Source organism: Cryptotermes secundus, unplaced genomic scaffold (genome assembly GCF_002891405.2).
Source record: "Cryptotermes secundus unplaced genomic scaffold, Csec_1.0 scaffold124, whole genome shotgun sequence".
In the NCBI taxonomy this organism is placed as follows: Eukaryota; Metazoa; Arthropoda; class Insecta; order Blattodea; family Kalotermitidae; genus Cryptotermes; species Cryptotermes secundus.
Genome location: NW_019735462.1, coordinates 29386 through 51546, shown reverse-complemented (window position 1 = coordinate 51546; position 22161 = coordinate 29386). Strand labels below are relative to the sequence as shown.

The window sequence follows — 22161 nt, the reverse complement described above, 5'->3', positions numbered from 1 at the left end:
TTCAGATGGTATGGACTGGATTGATCTGGCTCAGAATAGGGACCACTAGAGGGCTCTTGTGAACACGGTAATGAACCTTCAGGTTCCATAAAATTCTTCCACAGTTGGCAGCTTCATAAGAAGGGCTCAGCTCCATAAGTAGAACAGACCAGGTCGGAAAAATTATATAGTGGCATTCTGTGACGTTGATATTCCGTAGTGGTTAGAGGGTGGGGGCTGCTTTGCATAGGCAAGTGCTATGACAGCATACCTTTGTTACCGATTGTGTTCTCGGCATTGGCGGCGGCCATTCAGCAGGATTTGATCTTCCCCCGAATGTAGATGGCAGCAGTAATGCGATCGTGACATAAAGGCGGCTATGTTTGCCGCCCACATAATTGAGCTTACAAAGCTTCACTGTGACGCGTGTGACGGCTGTGGCTGTTTGACGCCCTTGACGATCTGGTAACGGCATGCGAAGCGTTCGCAGGGTGTGGGTGGTGTGAGGCTGTTCTGGGATAGTAGTTGGTTTTTTTTGAAGTTTTTGTTCTCTAATTCAGAACTCGGGTGAAGCACAAACGCGTACAAGTTCAGAAAATGGCGTAAGTGTTCATGGAGGCAGAGTGGGTTTTCCTGTCTAGAATGATTTTCATGTACATACGACGTTTTTTCATGTTATTTATTTCAGGGCGACCCTTTTGACCAAACCAAAGTCTGAGATGACACCAGAGGAATTGGCAAAGCGTGAAGAAGAAGAGTTCAGCACTGGTCCCCTTTCTGTTCTTACACAGTCCGTAAAAAATAATACACAGGTAAGAGACTCTTGCGGCCGGTCACGGTAGCCGAGCGGTCTAAGGGCCCCCATACACACACAGTTTGGCTTTCCGTTCGGCCTGCACAGTTGAAGACTGAAAGGCAAAACTGATTTGTGTGGTGCGGCCGGCCGGTCAATCGTTTGGACTGTTGGCCTGTGGGAAACCCGTCAGTTCTGCCTGCAGGACCGTAGCACGTGACGTGTGTGACTCAACATTATAGGCTGGAAGATCATGATTTTGGCATGAAGCCTACCGCTTTATCTGCGCGTGTATGGGGAGGAAAGGGAGGGGGTAAACTGTCACAGTTTTGCCTGTAAGGTCGATCGGAAGGCCAAACTGTGTGTATGGGGGGGCCTAAGGCATTCACTGTCTTCGCTCGCTCGGAAGCCGGGATCGTGGGTTCGAATCACACTCAGGGCATGGATGTTTGTGTGCGTTTTTCTGTGTTTGTGTACAGGTAGAGGCCTTGCGACGAGCTTATCACCCACCCAAGGAGTCCTACCGAACATGTAAGATCTAGAAAAACCAAAGTGAACGGAGAAGTTTATGGAAGTAGGCCTAGGCCCACTGGGGCTGTGGTGCCAAGGGGGGAAAAAAGAGACTCGTGTGTATAAGTTCTGATACCTACATTGTAATGTATCTGCTTCAAGTTTTTGAAGCTTTGTCACCAGAAAAATGCAGTTTTGAGCTGTAGAGAATTTTATTATAGTTGTATTTGTAATCTGCCACCAGATTAATGCAGTTGCCCGCCTTAGAGAATTGTAATTTTCATTTTATAATAATATTACATAAGAAGTAAACATTAATTTCGTTTTTGATGTGTGTCCATTGAAGTTTCATGGAAAATTTTGTCATGCAAAATATTCTGAATACAGTTGCATATTGTGATGCATTAGGGTAAATCTTTCATCACCCAAAACTTATTTTGCTCTTCTGTGTTTTGTTTGTGTGTCCATTGTAAGAATTGTGGGAAATCTTAAGTCAGTGTAATTTGACAGTGTAACAACAATGTTCTGTGACAGTTCCGAACTAATTGTTGTGATGTAAGTTTTGAGGTTTTCACGGCAATGACTATGAAGAAAGTCATCTTCTGGGATCTGGTGCCATGTATTCTTTGTTTTAGCCGACGTTTCGGACGAACGTATCGCCTCCATCTTCAGGGCAAGTGAATTGGCTTGCGAATGCAGAGAGCAGTAGCTGTAATGATTCACTTCCTAATCATTACAGCTACTGCTCTCTGCATTCACAAGCCAGTTCACCTGTCCTGATGATGGAGGCGATACGTTCCTCCGAAACGTCGGCTAAAACAAAGAATACACGGCGCCAGATCCCAGAAGACGACTTTCTTCTTAATTGTTGTGATGTTTCATACTGTTTATATCTATGTTTCCTGGTCTGGTTTTCTTTATTTTATGGGTTTATCCACCTTTCGTGTTTCAGCGTCTGGCTTTGTTATATGTCAGATTGCAACTGCTCACAGTATCTAGTTCCGAGCAATATGACTGCTCACCATAAGGAAATCTAATGGGAGTAGAAACAAACTAGACCACAACCAAAACAACATGCATAGATAACTGCATTTTGTAGTGCCATAATTGCAATGATTGACACCAGCGTGAATAGTATTTATGTATGAGATATTTAAATATGACATAACAAGCAACATTTTAATTCCTCATCTGATTGTATTTTATAACTTAAAGCTTTTATTATTTTTATGTTTCATTTTCTTCCAAGTGTAATTAGAATGATCAAGTCAAGGAGGATGAGGTGGGCAGGTCATGTAGCACGAATGGGGGAGACGAATGTGTATAGGATATTGGTGGGAAAGCCAGAAGGAAAGAGACCACTGGGAAGACCAAGGCATAGGTGGGTGAACAATATTAAAATGGATCTTAAAGAGAGGTAGGATGGAATGGTATGGATTGGATTGTTCTAACTCAGGATAGGGACCAGTGAAGGGCTCTTGTGAACATGGTAATGAACCTTTGGGTTCCATAATATGCTGGGAAATTCATTTTCTTATATAGACACCATGTACATCTCTAGGAACCCATTTAATGTAAAACTTTTATATTTACAAGAATCATATTAATTGTAGCGAAATGCTCAATATATTGACTGTGTGTAAAGTCAGATACATTTGTAATAGTTGTTATATTGTAATATATAAATTCATATAAAATTCAGTTCATTTGTTTGAGAAAAGTCATTAGTGTCTATTGCCTGATGATGGCTTTATTAGCTTGAAACATGTAGCACATTGCCATACCATTAATACCAATAAACTCATTATACACAGTAAATGTGATTGAGATTTTGATAATTGTTGTGTTGAGATCGAGAAAACAGTAATGAAGGAAAAAAGTGAACCTTATGTTTGAGCTATGTGTTACAATGTCCAGTCTTATACTTGAATTAATTGAACTTCATGAACAATTTTTAGCTCTCATTTCTGATGTCAGAATTTACTGCTGGTGACCATTTCTTAAATATTCATGTTTATTTGTCGATTAATAAACATGGAATAAACTGTTCTTTTAACTTACCTTTTATGTCCCCTTGTACTGTCAGGGATTTTGGGTTTTGTTTATGCATACTGCCTTTATCAGAAACCATTATAAATTACTTCTTTCAGCAGTATCTTTGTTGTAAGAACATTTCTTCATTTTCCTAAACACATTTTGTTGTAGTAGTCCTATTTAATGATGGTGTTCATGTCATGGCTTTCATGATTTTGTTCATCAGAGTACGGGTAAATGCAAAATTTGCTCTGAAGAGAAGGCCAGATGTTTCCTAGGATTCAAGTGATGCTGTTTTTGGTGAAATTAAAGTTACACAAAGTTATTTCCCTTGGGATTAGTAGGTTTTTGGACTTCGTTCATCTTCTGGTATTCTTAGGGCAAAGTCCAAAAACCCAGTAATTCCAAGTGATATGCACCATTGTCAGAACCTTTTGGAATCAAGTTATTTGAGAGAAATAAGTTGGTTTCTGTCTCATGCCTACATAGCACTGTCTCTGCCATCTGTTTTATTTTGCTCTGGGTGTAGGCCTTTCCATTTTAATCACTGATTTTGTCTTAATTATTGTTCCTTTTCCCTCATTTTAATTCCTTTTTGTATGCATCTCTGCATCCACTGCCCAATAACAGCTTTGAGGCATATGACTTCAGAATAGAAATCTCAGGTTTCTGTATTTCATCAGGTTTTTTGGCCTGTTTATTAACCCATCTGTACAAACTAAATTATCATTGTGTAGCAGACATGAAAGTACAGTACTGCTAGCAGCTGCAGAAAGCCTGTCCTCGGACATTATTGTGGGTTCCGTTTATCTCCCATCTTCAGAACTATCTTGTTGTTAACCTCCTATCATCTTGGTGCCTGATGTTGCTGTTGGGCAGTCAGCACTCCTGTTTTACGTTACGGGGATCTTGAGTTTAAGTGTCAGTTTAGCTATCATGACTGAAATTTTCATGGTTTTCATCAGACCCTCCAAATCCTTGTAAATGCAAGGATATTACAGTCCTTCATGCTAAGATACATGCTTCTGTAACTTCATGATTGCTGGTCAGAAACAGTCTACTTTCTGCTGAGTTCTGCCTTTCAATTCTGATAGAAACATAGATTGTTTTGGACTGAATATCGTTTGTACACTCCCCTGAACTGATTCATGTTCACATAAATAGGTTTTCTATCTAACAAACAAGGCTGTAATAGTGTTGAACAGTGATTAAGTGCTAGTTACTGCTGTGAGTGGATATGGGTCAGCATTTTGTATCAAATATTGTATATTTTTATATGAATTGTATGTTCATTGTGGTTCTGGTGGTGAATGTTGGGAAAAATTGACCCATGAGCATTCTAGAGTCATTGTTGCAAGCACAAGAGGAATCCTCAAACTTATGGATGAACTCAGATGTAGTGCATCTGTTTTGGGCAAGAAACCTTCAAAAAAGCATGCATGATATGCTTACAGAGGGGAGAGTGTGGGTGAAGTGGGGACTAGGCTAAGATATTCACTGAGACATCCTCCATAAGAGACTGGCATTTCAAAATAATCCGCAACAAACTGAGCAGGTTTGTTTAGCTGTAACACTCTGCTCATATTTAGGGAGCACTTCATTGAAATCTGGAATGGGCCATGAAGTTTTCGTCAGTCCCTTCAGGCAAATGCTGGCATAGTACCTCAATTAGGACACGATTGCCTCCTTCCAAAATTCTTTCCATTTCACCATCTGTCACCCTAACATTTGATGCTGTAATAGTCTAGCTATTGATGTTGTAAAATAATCCACAAGGAATAGATTAGCAGCAAAAGTGATGACATTACTTTAACTCCATCCGTACATGACAGTTTTATGAATTAATTGTGAAGAACCTCTTCATGTCAGCTTAAACCTGTTTAAATGATATATGCAGTATGTCTGGGCACAGGGCCAGCACTTTCATCACTGGAGAAGTTACTTTCATTGCTTATAGACACTGGCTAGTGACTGGGAAATCGTAGAGACATGTAACTTACCAAGAAGACACAGTGCCTTAAAATAGGCCATGATTGCTTTCCTTCTAGTTCTTCATTCACAGATCATTCAACTTTTTGACACTCAGAAATTGAAACTGTGTGATTACAAGAAGGAATCAGCCCTTCTTGGTTTTTTAAGTGTTTGCTTTGGAAGAGCTCTGTTCTTTGTCCCCAGCATTCTGTCCACATGAAGAGTCTTCATACCCGCCCTGGATCTTGCGCCATAACAGTACCAGGTGACTGTTATGAGTTCCCATAAATTCCTACATTGCCCATTTTTCATCCTTAAATCCAAATTTTTTCATGAGTACTTTGTTTTCAAGCAGAATATGAATTAAATAAAATTAAATATCTTGCACTTCTCTTATCAAGAACAGAGAAAGAAAGTTTAGTCTTGATTTGTCAGAGTTTGGTCATCATTCCCACTTGACATTCCCTTATTGCAGCGTTATCAGGGCCTTCGCCTCCTGTGTGTATGCAAGGAATTGTTGATATATATATATTTGTTTATATTTAGTGTGCTATGGCCCAATTTGTGATTACTGCACTAGCTTTGCATCTGACCTGGCATTTGTGCAGAAGTCTAAAACTTGTGCACCAGGCAGTAGGTAACAGCCTGTGCTTTGCATTCTGCTGTGGCTTTGCCCAGGAGACAGGAAATAGCAGGAAATAGCTGTGGCAAAAAGTCTGGCAACACAGGAGTGGGAGATTTTAAAATCTTGGTGGAGTATGCATATGATGCATGAAATGTGATCTGCGCATGATTTACATTTTCTCTAGTAGAATAATGAATAAAGCTTAAAAACATCAATATGTACATTAAGAAGTCTCCAAATTAATGGAAGGTGGCTGTAAAGGAAATTGTAATTTGAAATGAATGTTGTAGCATGTAGACCCGTTACTAGATAGTGATTGAAAACATACGGTTTCCCATGGCACCAAATCAACATGCAATAACAGAGGAACTGTGAGAAACGGTGTTTTCTGCAATCCCCGCCATGGCCATTGCTACACAGTGGCACAGTAAACGTCTGTGTGGCTGAGTCAGTTGAAAGTCAGCCTGTGTAGAGAAGACTAGGAGGTTGGTGTGAAATGGCCACCAGCCTGTTAGTCAGTCAGTTGAAACACTGAGAGAATGGTAAGGGAGTCTATAAAGAGAAGACTTGTTTGGTGCAGTTGAAGAGCCTCCACTGTTAGAAGCCGTTACCAGATATGACTAGTGGAGACTGTAACATGTGCAGTAGTATTTGTAAAGTGTGGAAATTGGCGATGGCGCTATAATTAAATGTAGTCATGGGTCAAGTGTTGTGGTCAATAAATCCAATCTTAAATCCAAAAAACCCTGTTGATAGTCACTCTTGACACATGACAATAGTGTTAATATTACAGGTAAAGGTGTAGCAGCATAGGTACAGACATGTGCATAATTGTTTGGTTTCCAGCTTTCCTGTACTGTTTTTTTACAGGTGTTGATCAACTGTAGGAACAACAAAAAACTTCTGGGACGGGTGAAGGCATTTGATAGACATTGTAACATGGTGTTGGAAAATGTGAAGGAGATGTGGACGGAACTTCCACGAACTGGAAAAGGAAAGAAGAAAGTAAGTTTCTGGGAATGTTATATTTCTCTTTTACTGTTTTAGTAAACCAGTTACATTATTCTGTAATTATGTCTCATCTTGTGCACTGACCCCCTCTGCACACTGAACATCTATTATATCATCCCCACAGTCATCATATTATAACGTGGATGGCCAAAGCGTTTCTAGGCAACGACCTGTAAACAACCTTCAGTTGAGTGCGTTACAACAATAGGGCAAATGTTTATAGCTCGTTGCTAGGCGACAGTCAGCACACCAATGGACTAATGAGATATCATGTGAAATGTTTTCTTTGAGAACTGTGTCATCAACAATGGAATTATGTTTCCTGTGTGGTCCATGCTGCAGCTATATAATGAGAGCTTTGAGCCTTAAGTTCAGGTCGAATTATGACTAGAAGTGAGTGACAGCCCTGAGTTACGAGTTTGCTCTAGAAGAACAAATGGTGGTGGAATCACGCGAACAGGGCGAATTGGAATGAGGAGGTTGGCCTGTGAAGGTTTAAAATGTGATTTGAAGATTTTATTTATGTGTAATATTTGGAATGATTTGAACTGCTAGTTCCTGTGTATTAATTGCATTGCTAGGAGAGGACTAGTGTGTGTGTGTGTGTGTGTGTGTGTGCGTGCGCGCGCGCGTGCGTGTGTGTGTGAATTGTGTAAATCAACGATAGCACTGTAGTAAATGCAATTAGGAGAGATTGTAACCAAAGTGCTAATAAATCCAATCATCCGATCTAGAGCCCATTGTTTTTGTCGCGCGTACCACCCTACACATGACAATATGATACCTGTACCTGGTTTGCCATGTCCCTTTGAATTTGTCACAACAGTTCATTTTCTTCCATGGTTATCTTACATTTTAAGGTGAAAATACTGAGTTTTCAGGCATCTGTAGCTTAGGAGCAAAAAGAGATATGAGGGTTCATAATGCAGGGTGTCCAGATGAAATGTATCCAAAATAAAATAATATATCTAAGAAAGCATTTATTATACACATTTATATGTTACACCATTACAAAGGGAGACTATCAGAGTTTTTTCTGAGTATATAACTTTCTCAATAACTTTCAGTGTAGACTCCTTTGGTGGCACGACAGATATCCAGACGATATTCAACCTCATTCCACGTTGCTTGAATCATGTTTGGTGTTACCATAGCCACAGCGCCCCTTAAGCAGGCTTCCAGGTGTTGAAGATAATTGATCTTAACCTTGTAGATAGTGTTTTTCATATAACCCCACAAGAGAAAATCCGTTGTGTTTAAATCTGGCAACCTTGGAAGCGAAATGATTGTCCACATGATTCCTAACTTTGTGGCAGAGATGTGGTGGCATCGCATCTTGTTGGAGGATAGTTTGAGTTGGTAACTGGGGCAGAGCATACAGCTCCAGCATGTCAAAGTATGAACATCCAGTCAGTCTTTTCCACACAAANAAAAAAAAAAAAAAAAAAACGGTCCAACTTGTCATGCATTAAGGTTGGTCACACGTTTACTTTGGGGCTGCCACTCTCCAACTCATGTGACATGTGGATTTTTGACTGCCCCAATCCTGCAGTTGTACCTGTATACAGCTTCATTGACATGGATCATCACCTCGTCCGAGAAACATGCTTGGCGGAGGAAGTTGGGTGATGCTTCAGTTGTTTCTAGCATGTCCACAGTGAAGTTTGTGCATGTTACTTGGTCACTCCGTTTTTGTGCAGGAATCATTTGACTCTTGTATGCTCTTAGGTTTAGCAAATCATGCACTGTTGAACCTGGAATATGTAGATGTAAGCTAGCAAACAATTTTTTTTGCTGGAATGCCTCTGTAATACAGTTGACAGTTTCTTCAGAGGTCCTTGTCTTTCCAGATTTTACATGCAACAGACTACCTGTTGTGCCAGGACCAAATGTTTTTCCATGTAGGAGGTTGAATCAGTATTGCACTGTAAAAGAACGCTGGACAGCCATAAGAGATTTCAACTCTACTAGCCACAATATGCATTTAACTTGCCGAAGGTTACCAGCTGGCACATGCGTGTAAGCCAGGCATGAAAAGAAACTTTTGAAGTTTTCCTTTCTGATGACATAAACCGGATATGTGTATGACAATTAGTTTTTGATTTTGGATCCCTTACATCCAGACACCCTGTATTATATTGCAGCGTCCTGTTGCACTGTGTAGATCTGACTTTGTGTTCCACCCCTAGCCCTCAGTGTGCAAATTCAATTAATCTTCACTCGTCTTCTCTTCGTTGTACTTAACTGTATGTTTTGGCCCAATTTGCCATTATCAGGCATGCAAGTTGTTGTGATGAAGGAATCTGCTGCCCTGCTCCAATGTTGTTCTGCTTTTCTTTTGTGTAACTGCCTCGGCATATTCTAGGTTATATGGGTTACTGTGCTGTTGCCATGCATGTATTTGCTTTATGGAAGTGGTTCTAAACCTTTGTCAGACTGTGGCATGGTCAGTCCTTTCTTCTACAAGAAGAGGGCCCAGTATAATTGATGCCAGGGCCCAGTACTGGGTCACGGCCCTGCGGTTGAGAAACACTGCTTTATGATTTTGTTGGTTTTCTTTTGGTTTAGTGTGTAGCTGTCATGAGTTTCTGTAGGAGCAGAATCTCATTGCTTGGCAGTCACCATGAAACTGTTTTAGTTTACTATTACACCACAGGCACCAAAATTGTCATATCTGTTTTCATTCCTGAATTACAGGTATTGGGAATCCTGACATTCTTTTTGGCAGACTCGGTATTAAGCTGTTTGTCTCACCAGGAGAGATCCCTTCTATCTCCTTAGTGCTATTCCATGGTTTTAGTGCAGCATCCAGTTTACTTCCCCTCAGTGAGCTCAACATTAAGACTGTACTTCTCTCATTGACCCCTATATGCAAGTGTAGGTGTGTGTACCCACGTAGTAGTAGTAGTCTGTTAGAGGCCCAAATAGCATAGCAGTGGAACAGCCATAACACCCTTAATGTGACATATTACTGCTAACTGGGAGGTGTGACAATCAGCCACAAGGCCCCTGAAGCTCAGTAGAGTGAAGAGCCATGGGTCCTAAAGTTGCGGCTCTCTAGTGATGTAGGACTTTGTAGAGTGTAAGAGGTCTCTTGGTAGGGCCTAATAACCTGACTATTAGAAGAATTGGACAGGATAGCAAAGAAGCAGGTCAATACAGAATTATTTCCTCAAAGGAACTGGGGCCTTATATGGAGGTGGGACCTGCTGGCCCTGTCATTGAGTGACAGAAGGGCTCTGGGATGTCCTGTTGCCAGCAGCCCAAGAGAAGAAGAGGTTCTGTTTGCCCAGTTGAAAATGGAGCTAGCATTTTGAGCTCTGCATGGGTAGAACTGAAAGATATTCAGAAGGGTCAGTCTAGAGGATTTTGGCTCTAGCTAAGCCCAAGGCTCTTAAAGGGCCTGAGCAGCTGTGGGGGCACACAGTGGACCCAGTAGAAGTCTATGTATGGGATGACTGAGTTTGCCCCCCTCAAACTCATTACTCAATACAGTGATGTGTATCTAGTCATGTCTTTGGTGTGCACGGTGAGAGTGACTAGGATGATGTATCATGCCCCAACCTGTGCCAATGTGTTAATTGCTTTGGAGCACATCCATCAAACCAAAAATGTACCACTTATTTGGACAGAAAAGTTGACCAGGAACTTGGGGCTGAAGGAAGGCCTGGAGAAAGTTTCAGGAAAGCAAACTGAAGACTAGGAACCAATCCTATACATTGGCTTTCAGCTGGTCAAGAGGAACCAGTGGCACTACTCAAACAACAGTAACCTCCACCCACAGCAATTCACTCATCAGTCAGTTGTCATGCGGACAGAGTATTCATATAGACCGATAATCTAAGATGTTTTCATATTAGACACCAATGCATGTTTTGGATACCCAGGCAACCAGTCTAGACTATTCTTATCTCAACAGAAACTTTTAACAAAAATAAATATATTTCCATTCCTGGTAAAAACAAAGATGGCGGTAAGGTTGTCAGCCTTATGCCCCGGCTGCACTTTACTCCCAAGGAAAATTATTTAATTACTTCCTGGTACTCATTTCAGTTTGAGACTGAGTCGACCCCAGGGCCATAGTGCGGCTGGAAGGATTAGGTCAATTGGAAAAAATCCAATGATCTCATCAGGACTTGAACCCGTGACCTTCTGGCTTGTAGCATAATGCCTCAACCAACTACGCTACCACGTGCCTCCACCCAGCAACTGTACCAAACCATAGTGAGTCCCCATCTGAAACAGTGGGCCCTTGCACTCCTAGAGGAAAACCCAACAAATCTCCCTTTAAAGCACTGTAGTGTTTTGGCCATTTGTTATGGACCTGCTTCAATGGACTGTTAGTGGCTTTCAGCTCTCTGACATACAGGCTCTGATTTAATGTTACAACGCAGCCATCATTTGTCTTAAGTGTACTGATCTGCCGCCCTCCCATGCATTAATCCTCCTACATAATACAGCCTACTGTTATCACAAGAACAGCTGTTCAGTAAGGACTTATTTTCTCTGCTCTGGCCGTCCATGTAAACCCACCCAGCCTCAAATACACTTTGTGCAACATTTATTTCCTCCAAGCAGTACAACTGCTGCAGCTCAATTGTATGTACGTAATAAGTTCTTCATGAATATAAAGTAAAACTAACATAATACTTATAAAGTAGATCTGCTGGAAAAGAAACCTAGACGTTCGCATAGTAGCCAGTTTTAACCAGGTCTGATTGGAAATGGTCAAGCGTGAATTTCATTTAAATTATATTTTATAGCCCTACTCATCTGGGCACATAGTAGCATAGTTGATTGAGGCACTGTGCTATGAGTTCGAGACCCGATACGATGGAATTTCTCAGTTTACCTAATCCTTCCAACCGCACTATGGCCCTGGGGTCAACTCAACCTCTAACAGAAATGAGCACCAGGAATGTTATGGGGGGGGGCATGTAAAGGGTGGTTACAGCATGTAAGGCTTACAACCTTACTACCATCTGTGAGCCGATTGTTCAAAAAAGGTGTGGGAGCCTTGACGTCTCACAACCCTATGGGCCTTCATGGCCTGTTACAGGGATAGCTTTACCTTTCACCATTTAGCCCTACTCATCCTATATAAATCCTTTCATCCAGATTCCTTGTCTTCTCTGTCTCTTGCAACTATAATCAGTTTTTATAGTTAAAAAAAATCCATGCTCACCATAATCTTGTTGCTAGTAAAACATTTAATGCACAAAGCCATCACTTTGTGGCACCAGATTGTTAATAGAACATTGAGTTGCAGGAATATGGATTCTTAAGGTTATTCTAATGAAAAAATAATTGAACTATTTCAATGTAGTTATTACTGATATTAAGATATCTTGTGCATGGAATTGGGAATTTATTCTTTTATGCAGGATATATATTTATAAGATTCTGGTAAATTTTTGTCAACAGGAACGTCTGTATATAAGATTGCCATAATAAGTAAACAGTTTTATTACTTCTCTGCATTTAATTTACAGGAATCTTGGTGGAGAAAAATAGTAAGTTATAGTAAGAAAATAAGTTAATAAGTTTTTGCTTAAAATTGATAATGTTTATCTTTTGTGAATAAGATCTAAGAGTTCTTGATGATGGTATATTAACACAGTTCTTGTGATATTGGACATTGTCCACCATGCTGGTTTGTCTCTTATTGATGAGTTATATTCTGATAGTACTGTGATTGCATAGACACTGGTCATTAAATTATGCCTGGATGTAGATGCTAGGCCTCATGCATGGAGTATTTTTAGTGTTTTTAATGTCTTTGTTAACTCTTGGTGATGGTTTATGTTGTGGTTCATTTATAGATCCTGTCTTATATTGGTGCTGGTGTCCAGAGATAGGGACCAGCTCTATTGATTGGGCCCAACTGAGCAGGTTTTATACTTGATGATGGAGACAGAATCCAGTCTCAAAAACTTTGTCTTTAAAAAAACAGGTTGATGTATAATGTTCAAAAACACAGTAAGTGTACAGTTGTATTTATCCTCTATGTTTGTTTCAGGCAAAACCAGTAAACAAGGACAGGTTTATTTCCAAGATGTTTCTGCGTGGTGATTCAGTCATTTTAGTATTAAGAAACCCACTAGCTACTGCAGGTGCAAAATAATGTCTGCAAAGGGATCTTTAATTATACTGAAAACCTTTGGAATACATAGGATGTTTACACACGTGGTATGTGACAACAGTGGTTATCAGCAAAATCTGTCAGTGATATTGGACATGAGAACACATTGGAAACTTGCAGTGCCATCTCCTTACTAGATTGTAAACCATCACTTAATAATTTGTTGAAAAATGGCCAAATGTCAATAACACTGTATTTTATATTGAAGCATTAATAAAATATCTGTACTGTGTAACATCTCTGTGTATAGACACTAACTTTAAAATAAGTACTTAGAATTATATATCTTCTGCGTAGATAAGCGTTCCATGACTAAGCCCAGATGTTTCACCACAAATTTTTCTCAGGAAAAAATAATGTTAATGAATGTAATTTTTCTGAGTTTACATATTTCCTGCATTTGCATTCTGTTACATGACTATTATTTTTCATTTATTTCTTACCACTGCCAGGTGAGATTTAATAATGGTTGTTTTTATCATCGTTATTAATATTAGTTGAGATGTGCAGACCACGACCATGAAGACATATTTTCTGGTACTGATACTGTTTGTAGTTCAGCTGATGGCATAAAATAATAACATTTTAAAGGTCTGCTGCAGAGAGCAGTGTTTGCAACGGTTTGGGAATCTTGTTTCCTCCATTGTCTTTAACCTGAAAAGTTTACATTTTGGCCTGTTTCTAAACACAGCAGACTTCACATTTTGTGCACACCCATGCATTTTCTTGCTTTGAAGCAATTATAACTGAAACATTAGAATTGCTCAGTCTTTAAACATGCTGCAAAATGGATGATTTTGGAATTCTGTGGTAGCTGATCTTTCCTGGCAAAACCACATCTTCCTTCTCTGCACTGCACACTTATTTCTGTGTTACTGGCCTTTGATTATTTCGGAACGACAATAACAAATCGAAGTTTGATTTAAGATGAAATTAAGGGGAAGCTGAATTCAGGTTGTGCTTGCTACCATCCAGTCCAGAACCTTTTGTCCATGGTTCTGTATGGGTGTGAATGACTTTAAGGGTGGAACATAGACTGAGGGTGTGTGAAAACAGGGTGTCGTGAAGAATATTTGGACTGAAGAGGGATGAGGTGACAGGAGGTTTGGGAAAAATGTTGACTTTACAGACAGGTCTCCCCATGTTGGTGGGGGGGGGGGTAATATGTGTTAAAAATTTCATTACCTGTATGGAGTTTTGGACAGATGAAGCAGAGATAATCACAGTCGAAGTGGAAGGAGTGGATCCAAAATATTCGTGGGAAATTATAGGTATTTACAGAGTCCCAAATGAGGATATGTTGGCGACAGAAAGATTATGCGAGACACAGCGAAAAGAAGCATCATAGGTGGAGATTGAACTTACCTCAGACGGACTGGAATGGGGATGCGGAAAAAACAAGTGGCTTTCAAGCATTGGTAAACAAAATGTTATGGAATAATGGCTATACGCACAGGTTGTAGGCGGTCCGCCAAGAGGAGATGCCTTACTGGATATTTAATTCTTCAGGCCTGATAATTCACTTACCTCGTGTGACATTGTACCTGGCATCAGTGATCATAGCGGGTTACTATTGGAAGTAGAAGGGGATGATATTTGTCGACAGCCAAAAATGGAAAGGATAGTCCCGTTATACCACAAGACAGACATTTTAGGTTTACAAACCTTGTGGGCCATGAATGATGGATGCATACAGGAGATATGGTTAAGTTACAAGGACATAGTTTTCGAGGGTATGGAACGTTTTGTGCCTCATAAAATTCTGAATACTTATCCGGATCCAGAGTATTATAACAGAGAAGTTAAATGGTTAAAGGTAAAGGTGAGGAGGGTGTACAATAAGAGGAAGTTTGGTGAACATTACCAAGAGGAGTTGAAGCATTTATCTAAGGAGGAAGGCTCAATAGGCCTTATGCTTGGTCTTATAAAACGAGGGCAGTTGCTGGACCGAATTTATCAAATATGTTAAAAGGCGCAAAGGAAATAGAGAAAATATCCCGGCGATCAAAGACTATAATGACAATCCCATCACAGATCCTATAGAAAAGGCCAACACCCTAAATTCTTGTTATGCGTCTGTATTCAGTGGTTTGTGAAAAAATGCACAAATTCAATCAACCGATTCTGCTAATCCATTCAATATCAGTATAAATATCACAAGGAAGCGATTATCGGCAACTGGGAGAAAGAAATCTGTAGGGCCAGATGGTATTCCTGGGGTGATTTTAAAGTTGGGTAGGGAAGCATGATTCTGTACCTTGCAAGATTGCTGGACATAACAATGAACAACGGAGCTATCCCACGGGACTGGAAGAAGGCTATAGTGGTCCCTATTTACAAAGGGGGAGATTGGTCAGTGATGGGAACTACAGACCGATCAGTTTAACATCAGAGGTTTGCAAACAGATGGAGGAGGTTATAGCAGAATATCTAAAACAAAATTGGGAAAAGAGTGATTGGCTATATGAGGGTCAACATGGCTTTAGACCAGGGTACTTGTGCGAAAGTCAGTCAGTCACAGTTTGTCAGGATATTGCTGATGCCCTGGACGAGGCAGTCAGGACGGACTCGATCATGATAGATTTTTCAAAGGCCTTCGACTTGGTCCCACATGATAGGTAACTTACAAAAATAGCGGAAACCAGAGTGGACTTCAGGATAGTTGTATGGATACAGGATTTACTTTAGGACCGCTCACAGAAAGTCAGAGTAGACGGGCACCTAGCTGAAGACGTCAGAGTGATGTTGGGAGTAAAGCAAGAGAGCATTTTAGGACCGCTATGAAATCTTACTGGCATACTATGCAGCAGGACCCTGGTGTCACTCATCTGGCTCTGACATGTCACCATGCCATATTGCTTTCCTTCCCATCCTCCTGGCATACTATGCAGCAAGGGCCTGGGGTCACCCATCTTGTTCTGACCTGTCACCATGTCATGCTGCTGTCCTGCTCCTCTTGGCACGATGTGAAGCAGAAGCCTGGGGTTAAATTGTGCACTCACCCATCTGGCTCTGATCTATCTCCAGGTCATGCTGCTGTTTTTATTGCTGTCTTCCTTTTAGCATGCTCCTTTCTGTGTTCATACTCATTGTATTTTCCTGTTCTATGTGCACTCACATCCAAAATAATATGGTGCTGGAAACTAAGGAGATCTCTGAAACATTGCTTTTTAAGTTAACATTGACACAGTTGTTCGCCTAGGAAACTTTTAGCACAGAATGTACAAGATGCACTTGTCACAACAGAATGAAACTTTATCGCAACTTCCTGTTTTACTGTTTCTTATGATGCTATAGAATACATGTACAAAAAAGAATAAAACTTGTTTTCAGAAGCACAGTTGTGAATGGGTGTGACCGGTATTTATGACAAATGACATATACACCTTCATGTTTATAATGTAGTTCTGGTGAGACCAAAGTTTCTCATTATGGTGACCAATTTTTATAAATTTTGAAGGAACATATTGCTTTCATATTCTTCCAAAATCTCAGTGAAGTTCTAACAGACTGCACAGCATCGGATACCAGATAACCGTACTCTTCAGTTTTTGCCTTCAACATATATCTGCCGTTAACTTAAGAGGGAATTGTTTTTTGATCATTAGTTCTAACTGAACTGGACTTCTGTACATTTACCCAAACTGAATCAAGCACCACAAATAAACATTTAAATAAAAACATAAAATATGATACAGAGTTTAATTTGGTGGAAATCCACATAACAGCCCAACGTTTTTAGCAAGTTTGTATTTTTATACACATTTCTTTCAAGAAATGTACCAAATGACGAAGTTTTATTTTAGCAGGTGTAGCATTCTTTTTCTGACATTGATTTTCAAAGTCTATGGAGACCCTACTTTAAACATTGCTTGGCCCCCCCCCCGACACAGACAGAACTACTGGGAGGGTGGGAGGGAGGGCAGATGCTGGGGTGGAATGAGTCTTTAATAATATGCAACACACTTGAAAAGGGGGCTCTGTTATTTAACATTATAAAACTGACTAATAGCATTTAGAAGAAAATGAATAGGCCTGGAATTTTACTGCATGTCTCTCAGGTCTCCAACAACGTTCCCTTCCTCCAGCATCAACACAAAAAAAAAAAGAGACCAAACACAACAGTGATATGTTAACAGTGACCTTTACAGTTCTTCATTATTAATTTAGGTCCTCAATAATACATGAAACTGACTCTGACTATAGTACATGGCTCAAGAAGGTTTATCTTGATTCAAAATAATTATTCACAAAGCTATGACAGAGATGTCAAAAATGTTCATTATGGAAGCACAAAATAAGTTCTTAAAGTCATTCTTTTGTTTATTACATAATAGATCAATAAACACATTAAAAGCACAGGGAACATATTTGATGTGCACATACAGTCAGTTTATTCAATCTTACTCAAAAAACATTAAGCGGAGAAAACAAAGATAGTCTCCAAAAAACAATTTTAACTTCAAGGTGAGGGCATTTTCTCCATATAACACTGCAAAATCCTTTTCTAATTGAAATCAGTGAAGTAATCAGCTACACTGTCACAAGAAATTGGACAGGTCATGCTGGACTGCAAAACAGGCAATGAAACACAAGTAAATAGTGTTTCTTATTGCAGTCCATATCATTGCATCCTTACTCAGAATGTATGTACACATTGTTCATAGATGACTGGGAAAGACTGGGAAAACCATCAAAACTTCAGTCAGGGTAGCTGGTATCCAGATCAAGACTTCGACTGAGCACTTCCCAAATGCAAGTCTGGAGCATTATCTCTAGACAAGGGGCTCTCAAACTGCACAACGCCATGACCCCTTAAAGTAGTACATAAACTCCTCTGATCCCAACTGTGCCAGTGAGCAAAAGCTGTAGTTCTGCACATTGTTTCAGGTCCCTCTGAGGCTCTTCAGTGATGGCAGGATCCTAAATTACAATCTCTTTACAGCTGTAGTCAGCTACATAATGTTAAGAGTTCAGTCATGAAACAGTATATGAATTGTATCACCAACTGCATCAACATTTTCCCAAAAGCACTAACATTAAGTCTTATTGAAGATGTGCTCAGCTAGAACTGTATTAAAATGAGACTTGAAAAACTGGCAAGCCCCTTAGAGTTGATAGGGACCCACAGTTTGAGAATCCATGCTGCAGTAGAAGCCAGTCATAACATCTAACAAGGAAGGGGGGAGGGGGAATCAAATGTATGTTTCAAGATGCTATTCCAAACAACCATCTTTAGTAAAAGTGATGGTAGCTGACAAGAGACATTACTGACGGCTGATCCACCAACTGGCAGAATTAGTACTATCTGCAGCCAGTGTGTGCTGCCCTCTATAACACACTGACATCTGTTCATACAGAGACATCCATGAGCTCAAACTTGTAGGCCTCTTGTGAATAAGGATGCGATCATCATGATTGATTTATTCTGATCATTCTTGCATACGTTAGATACTGAAGGAAAGAGAACATATTTCCTTCACTACCATGCCATTATACCAGGATTTCACTATATGGGCCAGCAATTTTACCACAAAATCTGGAATATGAACATAATGCCAACAAAATAAGAGAGAATGTGCAGGAAAGCCTTAATTCTAAGAACATTATATATATATATATATGGCATCCATTGACAGTTGAGTCATGAAGTCCAGGATTGTCTGGGGAGGTAACGGACAGTACCATCATGGCAGCTGGGAAGACCCAATGATTGATAATGGGGCTACAGTGAAGGTATGCATGACCAGAATTGTGACTGCACAAATCAATAATGCTTTCAAAATCGTGCATCATATTTTACATTAATTTATATGGGAAAAATTGTTTCGCTTAACAAGTGTTTTGCATTATGGGTAAGATTCTGGAACGAATTATGCTTGTTAAGTGAGGTTCCACTCTATTAGTTTAAGATAAAATTACTTGTACCAGTAGGAATTCTTTTGACTTGTTCTATATCCAAAGGATGCTTAGGGTATATGGAGTGCAAATAAAAATTAAATTAAATTAAATATAATTTTCTCAATCCTCTGTCCTCTGTCTCAGACCTAAATACAGCGGAAGCCCAACTTAATGTTCCCTGATTTAAAGCTTTTCCTCATTTAACACTCTAACATTTCCTTGTTATGCCAGCCCCTAATGGCGGAGTATTGCCAGGGAGAACAGAAGTTCATCGAGAAAATCTTATCACAGTGCCATTTTTTCTATCACAAATCTACAAAAAGTACCCAGGAAGTGAACCCAAGGCTCAGTAGTGAGAAACTAGCAACTGACTGCCTGACCTATGTTGTGGATTGGATACCTTATAGATTGGAACCCCCATTTAATGTTCTTCAACTTAAAATTACTTGTCAGTTTGTGTTCAATTCTAATGACCCCAAGTCAATAATCTCAGTATTAAACGTCCTCCATTTAAGATTTTCCTCAATTAATTGATCAATCCATTGCCCCCTAAAGAGATCTTGGCTGTACTGCAGTATCTAACATGTAACACACACACTAATACACATTTGCACACATGCCAATGGGGCACCAAATCAATAACAGTATGTTCTGACACCCTCAGTCCATGTTCTTCCCACAGAGTGAGACCAAGATGCAACCCCCCCCCCCCCCACGCCACCCCCCAATTCAGAACAGGTAAGACTGTTTCATGCATCAGTGTTTAAGAGTTTAAGACACGAGACCAATGGATCCACTGAAATAAAAGTGTAATATATACAAGGCAGTAATCTGCATGAGCTCACTTTAAGCCATGTATCAACACACACTGCATGAATCTTATGTAAACACAGAAGAATTCTGATCATCTGTTCTGCTTCAAAATCACACATACACACAACACCAGATGTTGAAGTTGGCGGTCTGCACTGAATCTGAACAAAATATTCCACTATCAGGCATGTCTAGAAAAGTACTTCAATAAGTGCAGTTACCTTGAGCTAACATTGCCCCTCTGCTTAATTACATACAACAACTTTAAAGCTATATAGGGGAGTGGTGGTATAATGTCACATACTCTTAACCTAATGAGTAGATGGAGTTTGGTGGTCGTGGTCACCTTGATTCCCAGCACCAACTGGATATGAAGGTGGTGGGGTTCACAGCCAATCTGGATGAAGTGGTGAGGAAAGAAATCTTTCCTCCCCTGATGTCTGAACTTCTGTACCCTAATCACTATACTGACTGAGCTACCTCAGCTCTCAGTTTTAGCTAACTTATGTATGACTAATGTCTAGTTACTCGTACTCATAATTTAGGACCCTAAATGATGAACAGATTACTTACTTTTAACATGATTCTCTAAACTTCTCTCACTGCCTTAGAATGTGATTGCTATTCTGAAGAAAGTAATTGTGACACTATTTTACTTCTGACTTTCAGATATCAAGAACAAACTACAGCATAACCAAAAATTCTTGCAAGAATTGAGGTTAGCAGCGGTAATGATTCACAAAGTCGCCGTTTGGGTTACAACATCATGTTAGCAAGTTGTCTAAAGCACTAATGCTTTCTAATTTGCATTCAGGACCTGTCCAGTTCAAATCTCAGCAGGATGCAAGCTATCCCAAAGTCTTTCCTGACTCCTCAGCACTCCATGTAAATGTCAGGATAGCAGTTTAAATTAAGTCAAGACTCCTTCCTTTCAAATCACTATTCACTGTTATCCAGTCACCTAATACCACAGAGGCTCAGCCACTGAAAGCATTGTTAAATAAACAAGAAACACACAAGCAGACAGTGCTGCAGTCTGGTGGGTGTGTGGGTGCCATGAATTCTTCAGGGTATAGAAGAAAGTGTAAAGCTATCCCAGTAACAGGCCATGAAGGCCCATAGGGTTATGAGATGTTTAGTCTCTCACATTTTCTACAAAATCAGCTCACAGATGGCGGTGAGGTTTCAGCCTTAAGCACCAGCCACCCTTTACCCCACATGAAGATTCCCGGTACTCATTTCCATTAGGGGCTGAATCGACCCCAGGGCCATAGTGTGGCTGGAAGGATTAGTGTAGCGCCTCAAATTCTGTAGCAGTTAGCTTAACATCATCATACATTGTCATGAAACTTGGTATACATATATATATCTATATCTATATATATATGACGCTACCTGAAGCCATTTGAATGGTAAACTTCTAAATTTGTCCAAACAGGAATATGAGCACTGCAACCTTTCAATTATTTTATTTCAGTACACATATATACAGTTGTGTGTTTCTACCTGTCATATCAGATACTCCAATTGTAATGAGAGGAAAGTAGGTGATTCATTCTTCCTAGAGCATCTAGTTTGTTCTTCAAATATCTATTGTCATACATATGTTATGCCGGTCACGGTAGCTGAGCAGTTTAAGGCATGCACTGTCTTCACTCACTCGGAAGCCAGGGTCGTGGGTTCGAATCCCACTCAGAGCGTGGATGTTTGTGTGCATTTATCTGTGTTTGTGTACAGGTAGAGGCCTTGCGATGAGCTGATCACCGGCCCAAGGAGTCCTACCAAATGTGTAAGATCTAGAAAAACCGAAGTGAACAGAGAAGTTCATGGAGGTAGGCCTAGGCCCACAGGTGCTGTAGTGCCAAGAGGGGGGGAAATCCATATGTTACAGAAACTGCACAGAACTGAAATACTGTGCCACTCCAAAACCAAGCTCATGCGCTTGTCAGTGGCTGGAACAGGATTGTCCCAAGGTTTGATGTTCATGGAAATGGATAAGTTACTGTGTCTGATACTGAGGCCTCTAGATAAATACTTGTTCACAGTTGTTTGAAAAATTAAGTGTTCAGGAACATTCCTGTACCTAAGGGTGAAAGAAGTTAATTAACCAGTTTAGGATACTGTGTGATGTGGAACAACTTTCTGGTCTATGAAGGCCATGCCCTGTTAGGAGACATAGATGGGTGAGACACATGGCTAGGAAGGCAAAGGGGTAAAGCACATGAATCCAAACTAACCAGTTAACTTCATGTAGCCTACTCCTTCATGGAAAGCCACCAGCTGCTCAGCTACTCAAGAATTTCCAAAATTATATGGAACCTGAAAGTTCAGCAGCATGTTCACAAGAGCCCTCAACTCTTCCCCATCCTAAGCCAGATGCAT

At 40.1% G+C, this 22161-nt stretch overlaps 1 protein-coding gene across 2 annotated transcripts; it reads left to right on the top strand.

Moving 5' to 3' along the window:
- The first annotated feature begins 385 nt into the window (after positions 1-385).
- Positions 386-13302, top strand: LOC111869287 (probable small nuclear ribonucleoprotein Sm D2). Of its 2 annotated transcripts, none has more exons than XM_023860685.2 (4): positions 386-581; positions 668-791; positions 6783-6917; positions 12746-12936. In XM_023860685.2, exons 1-4 carry the CDS (start codon positions 577-579, stop codon positions 12779-12781), a joined length of 300 nt encoding a protein of 99 aa, XP_023716453.1. In that variant the 5' UTR covers positions 386-576; the 3' UTR covers positions 12782-12936. The 2 variants fall into 2 exon arrangements, with proteins under 2 accessions (XP_023716453.1, XP_023716452.1); XM_023860684.2 differs by lacking the exon at positions 12746-12936 and adding an exon at positions 12943-13302 and having other exon boundaries at positions 388-581.
- The last annotated feature ends 8859 nt before the right edge of the window (positions 13303-22161 follow it).